Source organism: Ranitomeya variabilis, chromosome 2 (assembly GCF_051348905.1).
Source record: "Ranitomeya variabilis isolate aRanVar5 chromosome 2, aRanVar5.hap1, whole genome shotgun sequence".
Classification (NCBI taxonomy): domain Eukaryota; kingdom Metazoa; phylum Chordata; class Amphibia; order Anura; family Dendrobatidae; genus Ranitomeya; species Ranitomeya variabilis.
Window position 1 is genome coordinate 1,085,260,779 of NC_135233.1, and position 25,362 is coordinate 1,085,286,140.

Genomic DNA, 25,362 nt, shown 5'->3' on the forward strand with positions numbered 1-25,362 from the left:
GCAAATGGCTGGAAACCAGAGATTGGGCAAACCAAATCACAGATTACCAGGAACATGGGCAGCAAAGGGCTGAAAACCAGAGATTGGGGAAACCAAACCACATAACACCAGGAACATGGGCAGCAAATGGTTGGACCCAGAGATTGGGGAAACCAAACAACAGAACACCATGAACATGGGCAGCAAATGGCTGGAAACCAGAGATTGGGCAAAGCAAACCACAGAACACCAGGAACATGGGCAGCAAAGGGCTGAAAACCAGAGATTGGGGAAACCAAACCACAGAACACCAGGAACATGGGCAGCAAATGGCTGAAAACCAGAGATTGGGGAAACCAAACCATAGAACACCAGGAACATGGGCAGCAAAGGGCTGAAAACCAGAGATTGGGAAAACCAAACCACAGAACACCAGGAACATGGGCAGCAAATGGTTGGACCCAGAGATTGGGGAAACCAAACCACAGAACACCAGGAACATGGGCAGGAAACGGCTGAAAAATATAGATTGGGGAAACCAAACCACAGAACCCCGGGAACATGGGCAGCAAATGGCTGGAAACCAAAGATTGGGGAAACCAAACCACAGAACACCAGGAACATGGGCAGCAAATGGCTGGAAACCAGAGATTGGGCAAACCAAACCACAGAACACCAGGAACATGGGCAGCAAAGGGCTGAAAAATATAGATTGGGGAAACCAAACCACAGAACCCCGGGAACATGGGCAGCAAATGGCTGGAAACCAAAGATTGGGGAAACCAAACCACAGAACACCAGGAATATGGGCAGCAAATGGCTGGAAACCAGAGATTGGGCAAACCAAACCACAGAACACCAGGAACATGGGCAGCAAATGGTTGGACCCAGAGATTGGGGAAACCAAACCACAGAACACCAGGAACATGGGCAGGAAACGGCTGAAAAATATAGATTGGGGAAACCAAACCACAGAACACCGGGAACATGGGCAGCAAATGGCTGGAAACCAGAGATTGGGCAAACCAAATCACAGATTACCAGGAACATGGGCAGCAAAGGGCTGAAAACCAGAGATTGGGGAAACCAAACCACATAACACCAGGAACATGGGCAGCAAATGGTTGGACCCAGAGATTGGGGAAACCAAACAACAGAACACCAGGAACATGGGCAGCAAATGGCTGGAAACTAGAGAATGGACAAACCAAACCACAGAACACCAGGAACATGGGCAGCAAAGGGCTGAAAACCAGAGATTGGGGAAACCAAACCACAGAACACCAGGAACATGGGCAGCAAATGGCTGGAAACCATAGATTGGAGAAACCAAACCACAGAGAAATATTCACACACACACACACACGGTCAAATTTTAAGTTTAGAGGTACTATACATTAGTCTTTATTAAGAAAAAAAGCCCCAGGACACCAGGACTTTGAAAACCCAACAAGATTTTGGAGAAATAGACATATTCACTTGTATTAGCTCCAGCAGCAGGCTCTGTCTCTTCCTTTGCTTGTGATCAGCTGACTCTGCTGTCATATAAGTTGTAAATCTAGTGACACCTCTCATGTCAACCGCTTAGGCCATTGTTAGGCCAACATATGGTGTGCTCCATCTGAGTATTCAGGTACCTTTGATGACTGACACTACATCTCCGATGGGCTTTGATATTACTGTGTCTTCTGTCTTTCCAAGCTCAGTCTCACCAGTGGGCTCTGCTCTACTGGTTTCAAGTTACCTCTGCTGTTCCAAAGTGCCTTTCTGCAAACTCAGCTAAGCTTTTGCAAGGTGCCTGTCCACATTCTCATCTATGCTGTTGCAAGATGCCTACCCGCAGACTTGACTATGCTGTTCCAAAGTGCCTTTCTGCAAACTCAACTATCCTGTTGCAAGGTGCCTGTCCACATTCTTGGCTATGTGGTTCCAAGGTGCCTATCTGGATACCCTATTCTGCACTTCTAAGGTGCCAGCTCCCACATTCAGCTCTGCTGCTTTTTGCAAAACCAGCTCTGCCCTTCACCGATGTGACATTCTTAGCTCAACATTTCCATGACCAAGGGTGCATCCACAATTTTTAACTCTGTTGTTTCATGACCAAGGTCGCATCCACCATTCTTAGCTCTACCATTCCACAGCACAGGTGCTATCCAGCATTCTCTGTTCTGCCATTCCATGACCAAGGTACTATCAGAATTTTCAGCATTGCTGTTCCATGATCCAAGTGTCATCCACCATTTAGCTGTAACATTCCACAGCCAAGATGTTATTCAGCATTCTCTGCTCTGCTGTTCAATGACCAAGGTATCATCCGCATTCTCAGCTCTTCTGTTCCAGGATCTAGGTGCAATCCAGCATTCTCAGGTCTACCATTCAATGACAAAGGTGCTATCCAGCATTCTCTGCTCTGCAGTTCCATATCCAAGGTTCTTTCAGCATTCTCAGCTCTGCCGTTCCATGACCAAAGTACCATCCACCATTCTTATCTGTACCATTCCACAATCACGGTGCTATCCGGCATTCTCTGCTCTGCTGTTCTATGACCAAAGTATCTTCCGCAATCTCAGCTCTGCTGTTCCATGACCAAGGTATCTTCTGCAATCTCAGCTCTTCTGTTCCAGGATCTAGGTGCAATCCAGCATTCTCAGGTCTACCATTCAATGACCAAGGTGCTATCCAGCATTCTCTGCTCTGCAGTTCCATATCCAAGGTTCTTTCAGCATTCTCAGCTCTGCCGTTCCATGACCAAAGTGCCATCCACCATTCTTATCTGTACCATTCCACAATCACGGTGCTATCCGGCATTCTCTGCTCTGCTGTTCTATGACCAAAGTATCTTCCGCAATCTCAGCTCTGCTGTTCCATGACCAAGGTATCTTCTGCAATCTCAGCTCTTCTGTTCCATGATCGAGGTGCAATCCAGCATTATCAGCCCTGCCATTTCATGACCAAGCTGCTATCCAGCATTCTCTGCTCTGATGTTCCATGACCAAGATACCATCCAGCATTCTCAGGTCTGCTATTCCATGACTACGGTGCCATCCAGCATTCTCAGGTCCGCCATATCATGCTTCAAAGCCTTTCCAGTTCTACTATTCCACGTTGCTTCAGTTGCTATCCGGCATACCCAGCTCAGCAGTTCCACGGTGCATCAATGCCTCCCGTCCGTGCTGCAGGTTTAGACCTGCGGCTTAGAGAATCTACCTCCTCATAAGATAGGCTACTTGATAACGTGGCAAAACCAAAGCACCTAGACACCAATACCATGAACAGAGAATCATTGTTCCATTTCATCTTGACTTTGCGCTACTCATACGGTCTTCTTGGCCCATAACCTTGGGAGAAGGCTATTTTTTACCCAACTTTCTAATATATAATAATCGTAATAATTATTCACAATCCCGCGCCGCATAGTGACTATTATTGACCCGTGGTTCTGCCATATAGAGAACCTCTATAATATAAAGGCGCCGTGTATTCCGCTCACTATGCTTATCTCCCAGACTTTGTATATTGCACTAATCCCGGGAGAGTGGGGAATAATGAAATATCGTTGGAGCCATCACCTATATGCTCCGGGACACAAAACACAGTGTTATTAGTAGTCGAGCCCCATAATATACAATATTTTTTGGGGGGCCGTTATTAAACATGCTCAAGGATTGAGACATGAGTTAAAAGGAAACCAGAAATCTTAACTTCATAAAATTTGTTTTCCAGAGCTTAAAGCTATAGTTCGGTAATTTCCCCTCCCTCCACCCCCGGATATGACAAGCTTGTATTAGGACGGCCGGTCATATAGGAGCTGTCAAAAGGTTATTTATGCCTGCTAACTCCGAAAGGAAAAGATTAAATTTCATTACTTACCTCGCCATCAAAATGGCCAAGCAATAAACTATCAGAAACTTCAGCATTCCCGGAGCTTTCGCCGATATTAATTCCAAAATCTTCGCAAGAAAAGATCTGAAAGTCTTTAAAAGAAACATTTCCGCATTTTGTGATCTAAACACGGAAAAAAAATAGGAACAATTTAGGAGGATGATTTTCCATGAAACTCTTTTTTTTCTATAGCCCTGCTTGTGTAATTACTGCAAATTTGGCAGACCTGGCAGTTAGCCATGAACCAGGAGGGGCAGGATGAGCAGTGTATAAGTGTATGCATGGAAATTGGAGAAGGACCTATATCAAAATGGGGATCTCAGCTGCTTTAGCTAGAGGCCAGCTCACCCAATCTATCAAATATTGCTAAGAAATGCCGCTCCCTGTCACCACTTTTTTGTCATTTTGGATTATCATCAACCAGATTGCTGCTCAGGATGGGTGTTATCTAGGGTCTATTTTATAGAAAATGAGGCTCGGGGCCAAAGTATGACCCTACTGTACTAAAAAAGTTTTATCATCATTTTGAAAAGTTCTATATATGAAATAATACTGCCATATATTTTCCAAATATTACTGCCATATATTAACCCGCTATATATTATGAAAGCAATAATAATATTTCATGGCCAAATATAACCCTTTTCCATTGTCGAATTCATAGGGTCCCAAAACTTATTAAGAGTTCTACAACCTCCCCAACCTTCTCCAGAGGAACCAGGATCCCAGTTATAGGAAGTACACAGAGGCCTTTATGCCATAAAATGACATCTGTCTTATAAGTGGCACGTGGTATTTGGTGGTTCTGATATACCCTTTGCATTGCGACCCAAAAATCTTGAGATACACCTCTAAGAGGAACTTCCATCTTCCACAGAGGTGAGACACTGGCCAAAGTGGGGGTGGGACTAGCTTTTCAAGTGACCAAAAGTCATGTTATTAATTTGGAGGGTATAAACAAACAACCACCTGGGGATACACAATCTGGGACCATAATGAGAGGAAGAATTGTTTTGTTCCCCGGGGTGAGAAATCGGCACATGCAGGGGTGGTACTAGCTTTTTTTACTGGTGGAAACAATGTGAAGGGATAAAGAAACAACACCCCTTCAGTTCTGGGTGGCATAACCAGGTACGTTAATGTAAGGAAAGACTGTTGTGTCCCGCTGGGTTGAGAAACTGGCCCAAACAGGAGAGGGACTAGCTCTAGTAGTGTTCAAAAACCATGGGAACAGCATAAAAACAATGGTTTCTTCTGTTCTGGGTGGCACAGTTAAGCACCATGAGAGAAGAAACTGCAGTGTCCCTTGGGGGTCAGACATTGGTTCAGGCCGGGGTGGGACTAGCTCTAGCAGTGTTAAAAGGCCATGGAAACAATATAAGAAACAATAGCCTCTTCTGGTTTGGATGGCACAGCTTAGAGCCGTGAAAGGAAGAACTGCATTGTTCCTCAGGGGTACGAAATTGGCCAAGGCAGGGGCGGGACTAACACTTTTAGCGCCCAAAGATCATGAAAACCATTTCGAGAGATAAACAAATAACTGCCCACTGATATGGGTGGCACAACCTGTCCCCATAATGAGAGAAAGAACTGTAGTACTCCATGGGGTAGGAAATTGGCCCAAGCAGGGGAGACACTAGCTCTTTTAGTGCCCAAGGATCATGGAAGCAATGTAGAGGTATGTACAAACAATTGACCCTTCCCTTCTGCATTGAGCAGGGTGTTGGACACGATGACCCTGGAGGTCCCTTCCAACTCTAACATTCTATAATTCTATGATTCCGGATGGTACAAGATGGCACCCTAATGAGATGAACAACTACAGTGTCCCTCGGGGGAGATAAATTGGTCAAAACAGGAGTAGGACTGGCTCAATTAGTGCCCAAAGGATGTAGAGGGATAAACAAACAACACACCCCTCTGTCCTGGGTGGCAAATTTTGGCATCACAATGAGAGGACCCTTTTGATCTTTCCTTGTCCGCGCACCACTGGATGTTTTTCGCCTTCTCTCCATTTCTAACATGCCAGGGCTTTTAGTGACATAATACCTTTCTTCTAAGAGTCGTATCCACAGACCCCACCCCTGCGGTTTCTCTCCTACTACTGTATATATGTGTGAGTCTTCACTACAGCATTTGCTTTCTATTTATAAAGCATTAGCCCGAAAGCTCAGTATGAAAAAGAGCCACAAGAGTAATAAAAACAGCAGAATAGTGCGGGAAAGCAAATGATAAAAGCAGTGTAAGGGATACATTAATAATCACTGTGATTCTCGCCAGCGCAGTGCATGGGGCTCTACATATCGGGCTATTTCGGTATCTTCCCAGCCTGTACTAATCTTTCCTAATGCCGTTCTGAACTGTAGCCAATCATTCTTTTGTTTAAACTGCAAGCGTAGCTAGAAATGAGAATTAGCAGCATTTAACCAGATTGTTTGCTACACTAAAGTATGTTAATCTTCCCCATTTAGGAGAGATGCCATTTTCCTAATTTCCCGAAGAAACGTTTCTTGCTTCTTCTCCTCTTTTTTATATCTGCCAATTTGTTAAAGCCGTTTGGAGATTTGCAGTAAACATTAGCGTTTTGTGGAGCCCGTGCCAGGAAGCCGCACTAAAGGATGGCCTAATTACCAGCCACTTAGAGACGGGGTGCCGGTCTTACTGTACCTCCGCTCCACCTCGGCTCTTCCAGGCTGTGAAGTCTTGGAATGTGGTCACGGTGTCACTGCCAAACGCCTGATAATCCGGGTGCAGGCGAAAGCCAGACCTGTGTGGTGAAGCAGACGGAGGGGTTGGTGCCTTTACGTAAGGCTTACTGGTAGAGATGAGCGAACGTGGACTTAAAAGTTTGAGGATCGTACCGGACAGTTAGTGTCCAGCGCTAAACGCCATACGTGGACTTCTCCCGGAAATCCCTTGTATTGATTAGAGTTCTGGGGGAGGGAGAGTTTGGGTACAGTTCTGGTTTGGGTCGGGTACCAGAACCCCAACTTCCATGGGTCCACTCATCCCTTCTTATTGACACTCTAAGATAATTATTAATTGTTCCAATACTGAGGGACACAATATACACAGCCCAACGTGGATTCCTTCTGCCCGATCCTCCCATTCAGTTGTTCCCCTAACACCATAAAACTTAATTAGAGGGATACAATATACAGGGCCGCCATCAGAGCATTACTGCACTTACTGACGTATGGGGCCCGGTAAGGAGGGGGGTCTGGTCCAGGCCTCCCTTCTCATTGGGCCACGGGGCAAAGGTCAGGGGCAGGATCGACCATTTGCTCAGTAGCTGAATGCTCAGTTGCACTGCAATAGGAGCCGCCAGCCAATCAGAGGCCAGCAGCTGATGTTGGCGTGCATGTCGCCAGCGTATGATGTCACTGTCATGTGCCGGCGGGTCCACGCCTCAAATGGTTCAGGAAGAGGATGCTGCAGGACCGTGACCAGGTGAGGAGAAACTTTTTTTTGTACTGAAATCCACAATATGGGGAGACATATGAGGGGTCAGGATTGAGACATATCGGGGGTAGAATGGAGAGATATGAGGGGGCATGATGGAGATATATCAGGGTTCAAGATGTAGACATATGAGGGGGCAAAATGGAGACATATGAGGGGGTAGGATGGAGACATGGGGGGCAGGATGGAGACATATTAAGGGGCAGGATAGAAACATGGGAGGCAGGATGGAGACATAGGAGGAGGCAGAATGGAGACATATGGGGGGCAGGATGGAGACATATGAGTTGGTAGGATTGAGACATAGGAGGGGGTAGGATGGAGACATGGGGGGGTAGGATGGACACATAAGAGGGGGCAAGAAGGAGACATATTAGGGGGCAAGAAGGAGATAAATGAGTTGGTAGGATAGAGACATGGCGGGCAGGAAGGAGACATGAAGGGGCAAGATGGAGACATAGGAGGAGGCAGGATGGAGACATATGAGGGGGCAAGATGGAGACATAGGAGGAGGCAGAATGGAGACATATGAGAGGGCAGGATGGAGAAATAGGAGGAGGCAGAATGGAGACATGAAGGGGCAAGATGGCGACATAGGAGGAGGCAGAATGGAGACATATGGGGGGCAGGATGGAGACATATGAGTTGGCAGGATGGAGACATATGAGGGGGGGTAGGATGGAGACATATGAGGGGGCAAGAAGGAGACAAATGAGGGGGAAAGAAGGAGATATATGAGGGGGTAGGAAAGAGACATGGGGGGCAGGATGGAACATATGAAGGGGCAAGATGGAGACATAGGAGGAGGCAGATAAGTATATTGGGGGCTCATTTTGTTCCATTTTTTGGGGGGAGGATGGAGGATATCCATGGGCGGACATGCCATTGATAAAATCTGTGGAGCCGCACAGGGACCTGAGAGGTAAGAGGGCCACATGTACCTCCAAAGCAGCTGGAATTGTGAATTATGTTGAGTTATTAGACTGTTCTTGCACAGGGGCCTCTTCTGTCCATATCCGTCGGTGAGGATAACTTACCTCATACATGACACAGCTGAATTTTTCCGAAAAGTTTCCAAAGGGGCTTGGGAAGGCCCGTCTGGTGCGAGGTGGTAAAAATATCCATATCCCGAGCTGCAGACTACGTTTTCCTTAAAAGAATCACAGAAACATAAAGTGAACATTAAATGCAATTATCTGCAATATTTTCTATCACTGCATCTCTAAAGAAAATATTGTCTCCCAAATTTTGCACTTTTTGCGGCAGTCACTTTTGCCCCATCACTGGGGTCATTTTCCATTTGGCCCAGTAATCCCATACTGCAATTTTAAGACCATTTGATAATCCAGAATATATGATAATCTGCCAGGTACGTGCCCTAAACATTTTAGTCTCACTCCTGGCTCTGTTTTAGCCCTCTCTGGGACCACCCATTTGTTGGTGACATTTGTGTCGTTTTTAGATGGCTAAAAAATAAAATAAAACAAAAAAAATATATACATTATTAAAAATCTAAAATGATGAAAATTTGAATCCTTCACTTTCCCCACTTTAAAAATAAGAAGAAGGGGGGAAAAATAATTGGCATTGGTGCATTCTTTCTATTAAAATATAAAATTAATTAAATCATACAATAAGTGTTGTAAGAAAAACAACAATAAATTGGTATCAAGGTTTACAGGTCTAAAAAGAGCAAAACATTTTTTTTGCTGAATTTTTTTCCCAAGTTAAAAAAATAATCTACAAGGATGATATCGCTGTAATTGCATTGAACCTGAAAATCGTGATTCCAGATCATTTTACCGCTCTGTACAAACAAAACCCAAAAAACAATGGAGGAATTGCGTGTTTTTTTTCCAACTCTACTGGAATTTTTTTTTTCCTGTTTTCCATATGAAAAAAATCAATGGTATATTTGAAAACTACAGTCGTCCCACGAAAAAAAATAAGTTGTGTCGTGGAAAATATTTTTAAAACGTTATATGACGCTTGAAATAGGGGGAAGAAAAAAAAATTAAAAAATGAAAATTGCCCATGGCGGGGTAAAGGTGAAAGGATGAGGGATGTCCCCTGTGAATGGCCCTGGGAACCTTGAGGATTAAAATGCGGCAGGCTTTTTTTTTCCAGCTGATTACCTGCATAGCCCTCGGTGAGCAGATAACGGTTGCTCGGAATGACGATGAGTTCACCAAACTTTGTCATTTACACGGTCTGTTTCCACATCAACGCTCATGCTTTAGGCAGGAACGTCCTACCCCAAAATTACCTTATGCCATTTTCCAAATTGCACTTCTACTTGAGTTCTGTACTTTGTACAAGTCCCGTCATTACATCAACTCATTCAGATCGGCGGACACCCTCGTGGTGATGAAGGTTTAGGCGAGCAGAGAATTTGTGTAGAAATCAATTTAGCTCCTGATTTCAATGAATTATAGAGTTTTATGCCGCGTACATTTCAGGTGAAAATTACTAATCTTTCAATGCCCCGGGAAAAAAAAACCTCAACACCGACATCAAATCTCACCTGAACAAGACTCACAGGGACACGACGTAGCTGAAAACGCGTGTCTATGGAGAATAGAATGACGCTCGCTTATTTCCGCGTTATGTAGAGCGTTTTAAGGTTTTTGCTATACAGGGGAGTGAGAGTAAATGTATGAGTGTGCAGAAGAATTTTTGTGATATATTGAATGAATCCATTTCTTATGTGTTGATGCATTATAGAACTGTTAATGTACAAGTGAGAAGCAAGAGGTTTAGCAGCATACCGGATGTGTGCAAGGAAGGAGAATTCTGAGATCGCAAGCCCGAAATAGTAACTTAGTGAGTGGAAGTCTGGATTTTCATACAGCCAAAATGTCCTGGATAACTAATGAGAGGAAAAGACGGAAAGAGAGCTCAGCAGTGGTGGGAATGGCCAGGAGACCAGAAGATGTAGCTGTAGGTTTGTGGGGACCCTGGACAGCAAGAGGAGTAGTGCTGAAGAGGCAACGTGTAGGCCGGATCTGGAAGTGCTGGTAAAAGAAGACTCAACTCGCCATGCCGGATCATGGGTGTCGCACGGAACTGGGTTTTGGTTAGAAGAAAAGCAAGCTAGAAATTAAGGATCCAAGATATTCATATTGGATTGAGGAGCTGTTACTTGTAAGTGATCTGCTGTCACATGTAAAACAAAGTCAGTAAAAGGTGGATTCTTTAGGAGCGCTTGATAGGTAGCCCTAGTGAGGGGACAGTCCCCCCGCAGCTCCAGCCGAACACCTCCGAAGGAGGACAGAAACAGGAAAAGGGTGAAACTCGGTCAAAGGAGCGCCGAAAGGAAACTGACACCAGAATGGGGTTAAGCCACAACGCGTTTCAACGGAAGTACCTGATGAAGATGGTTCTTCCATTGAAACGTGTTGTGGCTTAACCCCATTCTGGTGTCAGAGTTTCCTTTCGGCGCTCCTTTGACCGAGTTTCACCCTTTTCCTGCTGTCACATGTGATTCTTATGCCTGTGCCTCTGTGTAAAACAGAAAATGTGAAAAACAAGCTTTGCACTTGCTACCTATTGTACGTGTGTTCAATTGTCTATATTGTAAACCCGGCTTTCCTGTTCTATCCTTATAGTATGCAGCCACTTGTAGAGGTTAACATCAAACACATAGAAAAACCCGACCTATGTGACTTGTACACCATAAACTGGCATAGTTGGCAGGATAGGAAAGTCCTGCAAAGTATGGAGAAGATACGTGACACAGCATCAAAGGTATCTTATATTGAAAGCTTAAAAATGGTGGAATGTGATTTAACTATTAAGAAAATACCGACCCATCATTGGTGGAGGCGGCACAAAATCGTGCGAAAAGTAGCTTAGTCCTCCAGAGTAAGTAACAGACAGCAGAGTACAGAACAGTAATGGAAGAGAAGTCCGGCCTGAAGTGGGTTGTGTGTATCTGTGGGTGGCGCAAAGTTTGGAAAAGTCCTTGCCAGTGAGAAGTGGAGAAAGAACAGGTGGTGTGCTAACATGAGTGACAAAATCATACTTGAAGGAGTTCCAGCCTAACTTGCTGAGAAGATGGTCTTCATAGGGTAAGAGCCGTGGCTGCAGAAATGTGGTACATGAGAAACTGCTACTATTTCACTGCAAGAAGGAAAAAAAGAGAGTGGCATGATTTCAGCGAGATGAGTGATCACATCATAACCGACTAGATGCCCGCGAGTGCAGAGTCTTAATGGAATGCAGGCCATGGAGATGCCAGTTTGGAGTAGACAAAATTGGCACCTTTTCCCAATGAGTCTAGTGTGTCCAAGAACACCTTGTCGGGCCCAAATTCTTCCTGGCAAAGACCTTGTAGAGATTTATCATATTATACGGCAGTTGTATGAAAGACAGTAGAAAGCCACCTTAAAGATGTGGCACAATTTCGGACACCGAGTTTTAATTGAGGTCCCAGTGAGTGACAAGGACGTTTTGGAGGCAACTGCAACAATGACTGGGATGGCCCAGTCCATGATGCCCAAAGAGAGATCCATGGCCAATATCACTGTGACTAGCGATCATCAAGTAGCTTTGGATAAGTCCTTAATGTGGATGGATGTTATACACTGGGGGTAATGGGGTCAGATGATATAAATGGGGGTAATGGGGAAGGGTGTCATACATGGGGGGTAATGGGTCTAGATGCTATACACTGGGGGTAATGTAGAGGGATATTTTACATGGGGGGAAATGGGCCTAAATCAAAAATAAATTATTAAGAGGTGCGGCTCTATACATTTACGTGTCTTTGGATTGTAGAAAAACATTCATTGATCCCCGCTATGCAAAAGCATTTTACCATTAGGGAATATGGACTTCTGTAAACACATAATAATCTTATTTTATGGTATTATCTTGTGTATTTCCCAACAAATTGAAATCTAATGTTTGCCCTCATTGAATTCTGGCAGAGCTGGGGTTGCCCTTTTAATAGAAATCCTTAATGATAAAACACAATTCCCCATGAAAGATTTATAAAATCCTCTTTTGTGGACATTACAAATGTAAAAACAGTATTCATGTATTTTATTTCAAGACGAATATATAACCAGTTAAACCCAAAGCCTGAGGCTGCACTACTGAGACATTGTTATCTCTGCCCGATGCCTTGTCGTCATAGAGACCCAACTCACCAAATACATGAATGTTTACATGTGTTTGCGGATATTTTCCTCTATCCAAAGAGGAGGACGTAGATATTGACTTGGATGGTGAATTCGGATCTGTACAAGGTCTCCATGACAACACTGCATGTGACAGAACGCACAAGGCGGCCATCTTAGGCTTTTGGCCTATAACTTCAAATGATCAAAACTCAGCCTAGAAATAAGATATTAAACAACAGTTTTCACAACTTTACTGTACAAAAAACGGCATTTGGAAGAAGAAACGTGAGGCTGACAGAACTGAAATGTTTCCCGGGCCCCTTTAATGCTATAGTTAACAAGAAGCCATGGCAGTGCAGATGGAGTACGTTACTGACAAAGCGACAATGTAAAGCAGTGATCATAGGGGACAAGGATCTCCTGTCAGTGATGCCACGGAGAAAAACAATAGTTATCCGCGCCTCAGCCTGAAATGGCTGATAACAGGGAACAATAAACAGAATTAAATCCTCACCTCAATGGCGTTGGATGGAGACAGGATATAAACAGCGGCCGGTGCCAATGTCTCAATATTTGAGAGACTATCGGTCCCCAAAACCTTCATCAGCAAATTCCTCTTAACTTGGAGGTTATTTCCTAGAAGATCTCCTATGAGTATGAAAGCTGTCATTACCGGGAAGTATGGATGGACAGATAGAGGAAGGGATGAAGGAGGGATGGATAGACATATTGACAAGCAGATAGATAGACAGATAACAGATATATGATAGATAGATAGATAATAGATAGATAATAGATAGATAGATAGATAGATAATAGAAAGATAGATAGATAATAGAAAAATAGATAATAGATAGATAATAGAAAAATAGATAAGCAATAGGTAGATAGATAGATAGATAGATAGATAGATAGATAGATAGATAATAGATAAATAGATAGATTATAGATGATAGAAAATAGATAAATAATAGATAGATGATAGATAGATAATATATAGATAATAGATAACAGATAGATAGTAGATAGATAATAGATAAATGGATATTAGATACAGAAAGTACAAAAGTAATTGTCAATGATATGGAAAAAGCATTAAAAAGATACAACAGCCCGACGTGGAAATAGATAATTTTTCGGTAGTGTATTCAGACATTGTTGCCCTGATCACCAGTAACAATCACTCACCTACAATCACACCATGACCTTTAATATTGAAAAATATATTTTCTTTCACTGTGAAATGGGAAATCCCAGAAAGGCTGATGCCGCGAGCGAAGGAGTTCAGCACCACAGATCCCTGGATATAGGAACCTAGGACGGGGACAGGTAATGACACAGAACCTTAATGATGGCAGAATGTAGGGAGATGGCTGAGCTAAACAACCTGGACTCCAGTCTGAGACACTGAAATTGTAAAAACTCATCATGCCATGATCTCACATGTGAATTCAATTTTCCCATTGCATTTTTTTATACAGGTGTCTGCACCAAAATACGCAATTGTGATCTGATCTGATTTTCATACATTAGCCATGTTTTTTTTATGCATTTTCTACTTAATTCGTACACTTGTGGTGCAGATTTGATGAAAGTTTTTTCTTTTGTTCAAAAATATTGGAATTCTGCACACAGTGACTGCACCAGCAGAATAGTGAGTGCAGCTCTGGGGTATAATACAGGATGTAACTCGGGATCAGTAATGTAATGTATGTACACAGTGACTGCACCAGCAGAATAGTGAGTGCAGCTCTGGAGTATCATACAGGAGGTAACTCAGGATCAGTAATGTATGTACACAGTGACTGCACCAGCAGAATAGTGAGTGCAGCTCTGGAGTATCATACAGGAGGTAACTCAGGATCAGTAATGTATGTACACAGTGACTGCACCAGCAGAATAGTGAGTGCAGCTCTGGAGTATAATACAGGATGTAACTCAGGTTCAGTAATGTAATGTATGTACACAGTGACTGCACCAGCAGAATAGTGAGTGCAGCTCTGGAGTATAATACAGGATGTAACTCAGGTTCAGTAATGTAATGTATGTACACAGTGACTGCACCAGCAGAATAGTGAGTGCAGTTCTGGAGTATAATACAGGATGTAACTCAGGTTCAGTAATGTAATGTATGTACACAGTGACTGCTCCAGCAGCATAGTGAGTGCAGCTCTGGAGTATAATACAGGATGTAACTCAGGATCAGTAATGTAATGTGTGTACACAGTGACTGCACCAGCAGAATAGTGAGCGCAGCTCTGGAGTATAATACAGGATGTAACTCAGGATCAGTAATGTAATGTATGTACACAGTGACTGCACCAGCAGAATAGTGGGTGCAGCTCTGCTCAGCTGCTGCTCATTGTCCTAATTGTGGGTGCGGTCGCTGCTGAACCTGCAGTGTGCTCCTGAGCTCCTGGGAACCACCACCTCTCCACCCGGGGACCTGCTCTCTCTCTTACCCAGGGAGGGAGTGGGTTTCCTGGGATGAGTGAAGGAGCCAAGTCCCAGGCTTCCACTTCCCGGACCAGGCTGGCGGGGGGCAGAAGGAACCAGCAACCAGCCTGCACATCAGAGGATTCGGGGGTGAGACACTCCACCAGGAGTCGCAGCAATGTGGCTCCTACTCCCCCCAGGTCTGCAGAGACCGAGAGAAGCCGCAAGGCTTCCATGGAGGAGAAGCCTGCTAGCGTGCAGGATGGCGGCCCTTCCGGAGGAAAGCTAAGTGCTCACGGAGGTGAGGCCGACCTCACTGAGGAGGGTTGGGCGCTGCAGAGAACCCGGGAGTCTGTGTCCTCCTATGCCTCCCGGGTCATGAGCCACCTTCGTGAGTATGAAGAGGCAAGTAAGAGATTGAGAAGGCTCCGGGAGGAGCTGCGCTGCACAAGCGCAAAAGCTGCAGGCGCCTCCAGACCCAGGAAGACACAATTCCAGGCGGAGGTAAAGAGGCTGAAGCTTGAAATTAATGACCTGGAGGTAAGAAAAGCGTTTATCCAAGAAAAAAGTGGACCATTTAAAGAAAAATTGCAAAATGAAGACCGATTCAGAGAAATGGCTGATAACAGAGAGCAAAGGCAGATTGGGCTGCAGCCTGGGAGCCAGGTGGATGATGATGATGATGATGATGAAGAGAAGAAGGAGGATGACCAGCAGAAAGCCCCACCTGGCAGCCTGCTTAGTCACTCACAGGCCACGTACAGCGAGCTCCCTGCTGGACAGGCGACAATGACATCTCGTCGCAGTTCTGCTGGCTCTGGGGAGGACAGTGACAACATCGGCCAGGGAGGAGCGCTAATGGCAGAGATCAAGCTCCTGGAGTCCCCAGTGTGCCTTCAGAACTTCCATCTTGGCACCTGGGGGCCAGAAGAAAAAGGCAAAGAAAACCACCAAGCCAAAGCTGCAGGAAGCGGTAAGCTATGTGTATGCCCCCCTCCCTGTACCCCCTGAGTCGGCTGCAGGGTCAGCTCGCTGTATAAGCCCCGTTGCCCAGCCCAGCCCGGGTTCTGCTGTGGATCCGGTGCAAAGGCACGGGGAGATTACAAAGCACGGTAGTGAGGCGCAGAGCTCCGTCTCTGCTTGTAGTAGCGGGAACGTAGCAGCAGGTGCATCAGCCAAGAGGCTGGACAGTGAGGGCGGCCCGGCAGCAGGCGAAAAGTCAGGCCACGATACTGTGGTGCGCTCCCCAGTGGGAGGGGGGAGCAGCCCGGTGTCAGGGGCAGCTCCGGTAGCCTCGGTGCCCCTGAATGCTGTTGCCGCTGATCACTTAGTTGAGAGGCGGCGGCAGTGTGAGGGGGTTACCGGGGCTGGGCGTTCCGGTCCTCCCACCAAAGTCCTGTTCTGTGTTGGCACCGCTGGTCAACAAGATGCTGATATAAAGGATCAGCGGCGCCCCACAGTGGCGAAAGATCAGCGGTGCCTGGTATCAGCAGTAAAGCAAAGGAAAATATCATCTGATGATGCGGGAGGGCACACGTAAGACCAGGGGTGAGGTCGCCTCCAGTTCTGTGGAGGAGACTCAGCCCCTTGTGCCTGATGATGCGGAGGTCAAAATGTCACCCCCTGTTGTCACTGGTCCAGCAGGAGTGAATGTGGTGGTGGGTATGGATGAGGAAAAGTCTTTGTCTAGTGGTGTGGTTGCTGGTTTGGTAGAGGGTGAGGGGGTTATGGAGGTGGGTAATGGTCCGGTTGCCCCCCCGGTGGTGGCAGCACCTGTCAGGAGTTTTGCCGCTGTCACCTCCGGGGGAAATAGGGCATCCTCCTCGTCTCTGGGCTCTGGGGACGGCATGTTGCAACGGCTGTTGTGAATTTGGATTCTGGGCTCCCCCGGTGGCTACTGGTGGAATTGAACTGGTGTCTTCATCTTCTCTGTTCACCTGTTCCCATCAAGATGTGGGAGTCGCTATATAACCTTGCTGCTCTGTTAGTTGCTTGCCGGTCACCAATGTTATCAGAAGCCTCTCTGTGCTTGTTCCTGCTCCTAGACAACTACTAGATAAGTTGGACTCTTGTCCATGTTTGTTTTTGCATTTTTGTTCCAGTTCACAGCTGTAGTTTCGTTACTGTGTCTGGAAAGCTCTTGTGAACAGGAATTGCCACTCTGGTGTTATGAGTTAATGCCAGAGTTTTAAAGTAATTTCTGGATGGTGTTTTGATAGGGTTTTCAGCTGACCATGAAAGTGTCCTTTCTGTCTTCTGCTATGTAGTAAGTGGACCTCAAATTTGCTAAACCTATTTTCATACTACGTTTGTTATTTCATCTTGATTCACCGCCAATACATGTGGGGGGCCTCTGTCTCCTTTCGGGGTATTTCTCTAGAGGTGAGCTAGGACTAATATTTTCCTCTGCTAGCTTTATTTAGTCCTCCGGCTGGTGCTGGGCATCTAGAATCAACGTAGGCATGCTACCCGGCCACTGCTAGTTGTGCGTTAGGTTTAGTTCATGGTCAGCTCAGTTTCCATCTTCCAAGAGCTAGTTCCTATATATGCTGATGCTATGATCTCTTGCCATTGAGATCATGACAGTTTGACCGGCCCACTAAAGGGTTAAAATCCTTGGCTGAGAAAGGAGAGTAATAAGTAGTCTGCTGAAATTTTTTTTTTTTTTTTCTCTCCTTTGAATGGCTCTGTGTCCACCTGTTTGCAATGGATCTTCAGAGTGTAACTGCAGGTTTGAATAATCTCGCCACGAAGGTACAAAATTTGCAAGATTTTGTTTGTCATGCACCTGTATCTGAGCCGAGAATTCCTTTGCCGGAATTTTTCTCGGGGAATAGATCTGGGTTTCAGAATTTTCGAAATAATTGCAAATTATTTTTGTCCCTGAAATCTCGCTCTGCCGGAGATCCTGCACAGCAGGTCAGGATTGTGATTTCCTTGCTCCGGGGCGACCCTCAAGACTGGGCTTTTTCATTGACACCAGGGGATCCTGCGTTGCTCAATGTGGATGCGTTTTTTCTGGCCTTGGGGTTGCTTTATGACGAACCTCATTTGGAGCTTCAGGCAGAAAAAACTTTGATGTCCCTATCTCAGGGGCAAGATGAAGTGGAAATTTACTGCCAAAGATTCCGTAAATGGTCTGTGCTTACTCAGTGGAATGAGTGCGCCCTGGCGGCGACTTTCAGAGAGGGTCTCTCTGATGCCATTAAGGACGTTATGGTGGGGTTCCCTGTGCCTGCGGGTCTGAATGAGTCCATGACAATGGCTATTCAGATCGATAGGCGTTTGCGGGAGCGCAAACCAGTGCACCATCTGGCGGTGTCCACTGAGAAATCGCCAGAGAGTATGCAGTGTGATAGAATTCTGTCCCGAAGCGAGCGGCAGAATTTTAGACGGAAAAATGGGTTGTGTTTCTATTGTGGTGATTCTACTCATGTTATATCAGCATGCTCTAAGCGCACTAAAAAGCTTGGTAAATCTGTTTCCATTTGCACCTTACCGTCTAAGTTTATTCTATCTGTGACCCTGATTTGCTCTTTGTCATCTATTACCACGGACGCCTATGTCGACTCTGGCGCCGCTTTGAGTCTTATGGATTGGTCCTTTGCCAAACGCTGTGGGTATGATTTAGAGCCTTTGGAGACTCCCATTCCTCTGAAGGGGATTGACTCCACCCCATTGGCTAATAATAAACCACAATACTGGACACAAGTAACTATGCGTATTAATCCGGATCACCAGGAGATTATTCGCTTTCTGGTGCTGTATAATCTACATGATGATTTGGTGCTAGGATTGCCTTGGCTGCAATCTCACAACCCAGTCCTCGACTGGAAAGCTATGTCTGTGTTGAGCTGGGGATGTAAGGGGGCTCATGGGGATGTACCTGTGGTTTCCATTTCATCATCTATTCCCTCTGAAATTCCTGAGTTCCTGTCTGACTATCGTGACGTCTTTGAAGAATCCAAGCTTGGTTCGTTACCTCCGCACCGAGAGTGCGATTGTGCCATAGATTTAATCCCGGGTAGTAAATACCCAAAGGGTCGTTTATTTAATCTGTCTGTGCCTGAACATGCTGCTATGCGTGAATATATAAAGGAGTCCTTGGAAAAGGGACATATTCGTCCATCGTCATCTCCCTTAGGAGCCGGTTTTTTCTTTGTGTCAAAAAAAGACGGCTCTTTGAGACCATGTATTGATTATCGGCTTTTGAATAAAATCACTGTTAAATATCAATACCCATTGCCGTTGCTGACTGATTTGTTTGCTCGCATAAAGGGGGCCAAGTGGTTCTCTAAGATTGACCTTCGTGGGGCGTATAATTTGGTGCGAATCAGGCAGGGGGATGAGTGGAAAACCGCATTTAATACGCCCGAGGGCCACTTTGAGTATTTAGTGATGCCTTTTGGTCTTTCAAATGCTCCGTCAGTTTTCCAGTCCTTTATGCATGATATTTTTCGCGATTATTTGGATAAATTTATGATTGTGTATCTGGATGATATTCTGATTTTTTCGGATGACTGGGACTCTCATGTCCAGCAAGTCAGGAGGGTTTTTCAGGTTTTGCGGTCTAATTCTTTGTGTGTGAAGGGTTCTAAGTGTGTTTTTGGGGTACAGAGGATTTCCTTTTTGGGATATATTTTTTCCCCCTCTTCCATTGAAATGGATCCTGTCAAGGTTCAAGCTATTTGTGATTGGACGCAGCCCTCTTCTCTTAAGAGTCTTCAGAAATTTTTGGGCTTTGCTAACTTTTATCGTCGATTTATTGCTGGTTTTTCGGATATTGCTAAGCCATTGACCGATTTGACTAAGAAGGGTGCTGATGTTGCTGATTGGTCCCCTGATGCTGTGGAGGCCTTTCGGGAGCTTAAGCGCCGTTTTTCCTCTGCCCCTGTGTTGCGGCAGCCTGATGTTGCTCTACCTTTTCAGGTTGAGGTCGACGCTTCTGAGATCGGAGCTGGGGCAGTGTTGTCGCAGAAAAGTTCTGACTGCTCCGTGATGAGGCCTTGTGCCTTCTTTTCCCGTAAATTTTCGCCCGCTGAGCGGAATTATGATGTTGGGAATCGGGAGCTTTTGGCCATGAAGTGGGCTTTTGAGGAGTGGCGCCATTGGCTTGAGGGGGCCAGACATCAGGTGGTGGTATTGACTGACCACAAAAATTTGATTTATCTTGAGACCGCCAGGCGCCTGAATCCTAGACAGGCGCGCTGGTCATTATTTTTCTCTCGGTTTAATTTTGTGGTGTCATACCTACCGGGTTCTAAGAATGTTAAGGCGGATGCCCTTTCTAGGAGTTTTGAGCCTGACTCGCCTGGTAACTCTGAGCCCACAGGTATCCTTAAGGATGGAGTGGTATTGTCAGCCGTTTCTCCAGACCTGCGGCGGGCCTTGCAGGAGTTTCAGGCGGATAGACCTGATCGTTGCCCACCTGATAAACTGTTTGTTCCTGATGATTGGACCAGTAGAGTCATCTCTGAGGTTCATTCTTCTGCGTTGGCAGGTCATCCTGGCATTTTTGGTACCAGGGATTTGGTGGCAAGGTCCTTCTGGTGGCCTTCCCTGTCACGAGATGTGCGAGGCTTTGTGCAGTCTTGTGACGTTTGTGCTCGGGCCAAGCCTTGTTGTTCTCGGGCTAGTGGATTGTTGTTGCCCTTGCCTATTCCTAAGAGGCCTTGGACGCACATCTCGATGGATTTTATTTCAGATCTGCCTGTTTCTCAGAAGATGTCTGTCATCTGGGTGGTGTGTGACCGTTTCTCTAAGATGGTCCATTTGGTTCCTCTGCCCAAGTTGCCTTCTTCTTCCGAGTTGGTTCCTCTGTTTCTTCAAAATGTTGTTCGTTTGCATGGTATTCCTGAGAATATCGTTTCTGACAGAGGGACCCAATTCGTGTCTAGATTTTGGCGGGCATTCTGTGCTAGGATGGGCATAGATTTATCTTTTTCGTCCGCTTTCCATCCTCAGACGAATGGCCAGACCGAGCGGATTAATCAGACCCTGGAGACATATCTGAGGTGTTTTGTGTCTGCTGACCAGGATGATTGGGTTGCTTTTTTGCCATTGGCAGAGTTTGCTCTCAATAATCGGGCCAGCTCTGCCACTTTGGTGTCCCCGTTTTTCTGTAATTCGGGGTTTCATCCTCGATTTTCCTCTGGTCAGGTGGAATCTTCGGATTGTCCTGGAGTGGATGCTGTGGTGGAGAGATTGCATCAGATCTGGGGGCAGGTGGTGGACAATTTGAGGTTGTCCCAGGAGAAGACTCAGCTTTTTGCCAACCGCCACCGTCGTGTTGGTCCTCGGCTTTGTGTTGGGGATTTGGTGTGGTTGTCTTCTCGTTTTGTCCCTATGAGGGTCTCTTCTCCTAAGTTTAAGCCTCGGTTCATCGGCCCATATAAGATATTGGAGATTCTTAACCCTGTTTCCTTCCGTTTGGACCTCCCTGCATCCTTTTCTATTCATAACGTTTTTCATCGGTCATTATTGCGCAGGTATGAGGTACCGGTTGTGCCTTCCGTTGAGCCTCCTGCTCCGGTGTTGGTTGAGGGTGAGTTGGAGTACGTGGTGGAGAAAATCTTAGACTCTCGTGTTTCCAGACGGAGACTCCAGTATCTGGTCAAGTGGAAGGGATACGGCCAGGAGGATAATTCTTGGGTGAATGCATCTGATGTTCATGCCTCTGATCTGGTTCGTGCCTTTTATAGGGCCCATCCTGATCGCCCTGGTGGTTCTGGTGAGGGTTCGGTGCCCCCTCCTTGAGGGGGGGGTACTGTTGTGAATTTGGATTCTGGGCTCCCCCGGTGGCTACTGGTGGAATTGAACTGGTGTCTTCATCTTCTCTGTTCACCTGTTCCCATCAAGATGTGGGAGTCGCTATATAACCTTGCTGCTCTGTTAGTTGCTTGCCGGTCACCAATGTTATCAGAAGCCTCTCTGTGCTTGTTCCTGCTCCTAGACAACTACTAGATAAGTTGGACTCTTGTCCATGTTTGTTTTTGCATTTTTGTTCCAGTTCACAGCTGTAGTTTCGTTACTGTGTCTGGAAAGCTCTTGTGAACAGGAATTGCCACTCTGGTGTTATGAGTTAATGCCAGAGTTTTAAAGTAATTTCTGGATGGTGTTTTGATAGGGTTTTCAGCTGACCATGAAAGTGTCCTTTCTGTCTTCTGCTATGTAGTAAGTGGACCTCAAATTTGCTAAACCTATTTTCATACTACGTTTGTTATTTCATCTTGATTCACCGCCAATACATGTGGGGGGCCTCTGTCTCCTTTCGGGGTATTTCTCTAGAGGTGAGCTAGGACTAATATTTTCCTCTGCTAGCTTTATTTAGTCCTCCGGCTGGTGCTGGGCATCTAGAATCAACGTAGGCATGCTACCCGGCCACTGCTAGTTGTGCGTTAGGTTTAGTTCATGGTCAGCTCAGTTTCCATCTTCCAAGAGCTAGTTCCTATATATGCTGATGCTATGATCTCTTGCCATTGAGATCATGACAAACGGCGTCTCCTGGAGGCTCTAAAGAAGGGAGAGAGATCACTAATGGTAGAGGGTCAAGAGGTTGATCTATCCTTCTGGATAGAGAGGCATGGCCTCGGGGCCTTCCGAGAGCAAAGACGGGGGGATACAGTGTGGTCCCTCCCAACAGCTGGGCCAGGTAGTGTGCGTAGGAATGTGGTCCGTCTTCGGTGGAGGGGCAGTGATGCGTGTCCTCCAAGGTCTAAAGTTGTGGAGCTCCTGCTGAGGATGGGCTTCAAGGCGATTGACATCTATGCCTTGATACATCCCTATTCCACACCTGAGTTTGATGTCAGCTTTGTTCGGCCGGAGGGGCTTGAGCTCTTCTGGTCGAACTATGAGTTGGCAAAAAATGAGCCTGGCTAGCGAGACTTTACCATTCAGGTGGTGTCTCGCCAAAACCAAGTCAAGAAAGTGACCGTGATGACTTGTAACGAGTCGCTTTCTTGTTACGACATCATGGCGTGGCTTGGCCGGTATGGAGAGGTGGTAGAAATGCCAAAGAAAAACTGTGACGAGTTTGGTATCTGGTCAGGGGCCTGGACGTTTATGGTAAAACTTAAGCGTTCAGGGGGTACGGTTGCCCACATACCATCATCTGTCTTCCTGGGTAGGGATCGTATCCTGGTCTTCTACCAGGGGCAACCAAAGCTCTGTCACAGGTGCGGCGACCCCACACACTTCAGCGCAAACTGCACTGTGCAGAAGTGTGCACTGTGTGGGGATATTGGCCATCTTGCTGCATCTTGTGTGGAGATTAGGTGCCACCTGTGTGGTGAGTTAGGTCACCCATTCAGCCGTTGTCCTCGCTCCTTCGCTAACGCAGTCGTGACCCCGGTGGGAGAAAGCCGTGAGGCTGATTCTGCTGGGGAAGGGACTAGCAGGGGTGAGGGAGCTGAGGGGCCAAGGAAGAAAAGCAATAAAAAGACGCCTGCCCAGCTAAGGCGTCTAGACAAGCGCAGACAGGATAGGGAGCTGGGCGAGCCTCGGGCTACTGGGGCGGCTCCTGTCCTGGACGCCAGTCTTGCTGCTGAGGCCCCGAGGGATGATGAGTTGGATGAGGAGGTCAGGAGGATCCACAGGGAGGAAAGTGCCACTGCCTCAGAGTCCTCCCATTATGAAAGTATGGATGAGGATAATAGGCAGTGGCTAGAGGACAAGCGTATGCTCGGCACCAAAAAGAAGAGAAAGAAGGGAGATAAAAAATCTTCTCCCGCTCTGACCAAGGTACCTAAGGAAGGAAAAACCGACTCCCCTCTGGTTGGTCTTTCTAACCGGTTCCAAGCCCTTGAAAACATCTCTTCCTCTGAGGAGGAAGCTGAGGGTGAGGTTCTGGCTTCGGTGGGGCTCACAGGGGACGCCAGTCTCCTTCTTCGGGGAATGTAAGATCCTTGGAGGGAGGGACTTGCCCAGAGTCCAGAGACGAGGACGATAAAAATAAAAAACACATGGGAATGGATACCTCATTGTCATTAAAGAGGGGGAAGGATTCCTCCTCTGAGGCAGAGGATAAGGGGAGTGGGAAAAAGAAAGCCATCTAACTCAATCACCAATGATGGCGGAACCCACTCCGTTGACGCTGGCGTCCATTAATGTCGCCAGCATAAAGTCAAATACAGCTAGATTTGCGGCCTTTGATTTTCTCAGCCGGGTTGAAGCTGACATTTTCTTTTTGCAAGAGACCAGGCTGCCAAACATGGCCGATGTGTTTAAAGCTAAGAGGGAGTGGAGACTCGGGCCCTCCTATTGGTCTCTTGCGGCCGAGCCGTATAGCGGAGTGGCGGTCCTTTTTACCACACCGGTGGAATGCCGACGGGTTATTGAGTTAGAAATGGGGAGGTGCCTGATCTTAGATGTCCTAATGAAGGGACAAGAGCTCCGGCTCATTAACATCTATGGTCCCCAATCTAAGTGGGACCGGAAGTGTCTCTTTATGAGGATCAAGCCCTACCTTTTTACAAGTCGGCAGGTTGTCTTTGGAGGGGACTTCAATGCTGTCACGAGGCCCCGAGATAGAGGAGGTTCCAGAGACAAGCTGACTTATGATAGCGTCTCCCTTAATAGTATAGCTAGTGAGGCTCGCCTGGTGGATGTCCACATTCGGCACACCCCAGGCCACGAGGGGTTCACCTATCATAGAGGTAACTGTAGGTCCAGAATAGATAGGTTTTATTTAAAGTAGGAAGCTGTCTCTTCAGCAGTGTCTGTTGTTGAGGTGGATTTCTCCGACCACTGTTTAATTTTGTTTTCTCTGAATGTTACAGAGACCCTCCGGATGGGAAGAGGCTTTTGGAGGCTCAATTCCTCTCTCTTGGAAGAAGCGGAGATAAGACAGTCCTTTGAGGATTTTCTTCAGAGCTAGGTACCCTTACTGGATCTTTGTAGTAGTAAGTCAGAGTGGTGGGAGATGTTCAAGGAAAGGGTGGCGAGATTCTTCCGCCAGCTTTCGAGTCTCAGGAATCTGAGCAGGTACCGCCTGTATCAGGGTCTGAGGAGGAAACTCGAACATCTTGTCTCAACTGGAGGTAGCCGCGAGGAGATCTCCAGAGTGAAATCTTTGCTTATGAGGTGTCAGTACGATAGACACGCATCTTTGGTTTTTGAGAGGGATTACGGGAAGTACCGCTCACCCGACCCTTACAGAAACTGCAAGATGTCAGTGAATAGTAAAGTAGTTACAGGACTGGTCGACACTACGGGGTCCCTGAGGCGATCCAGATCAGGGATCCTGGAGGTTGTCAGATCCTTCTACTCGCACCTCTTGGGGAAGAGGGATCTTGATTGGGATGAGATGTCGGCTTTCCTGGCTGAAGCCGTCCCCGAACCAGGGGTAGACCCCTCTCTTGACAGTTTGACAGAAATGATCAGGGAAGAGGAAGTTCAGTTGGCGATTGAAGGGCTTGCCCCAAAAAAATCGCCTGGTCCAGATGGCTTAACATCTGAATTCTATAAGACCTTTAAGGAC

At 46.3% G+C, this 25,362-nt stretch overlaps 1 protein-coding gene across 1 annotated transcript in view; it reads right to left on the bottom strand.

Moving 5' to 3' along the window:
* PKHD1 (PKHD1 ciliary IPT domain containing fibrocystin/polyductin) overlaps positions 1–25,362 on the bottom strand; it is a 785,044-nt gene that overhangs the window by 379,160 nt on the left and 380,522 nt on the right. The window contains exons 40-44 of the mRNA XM_077281797.1: positions 13,638–13,763; positions 12,964–13,097; positions 8,361–8,473; positions 6,529–6,628; positions 3,850–3,984 (exon numbers count right to left, since the gene is read on the bottom strand). Of these exons, the coding sequence (XP_077137912.1) occupies positions 3,850–3,984; positions 6,529–6,628; positions 8,361–8,473; positions 12,964–13,097; positions 13,638–13,763 (608 nt within the window). The remainder of the gene's footprint in view (positions 1–3,849; positions 3,985–6,528; positions 6,629–8,360; positions 8,474–12,963; positions 13,098–13,637; positions 13,764–25,362) is intronic.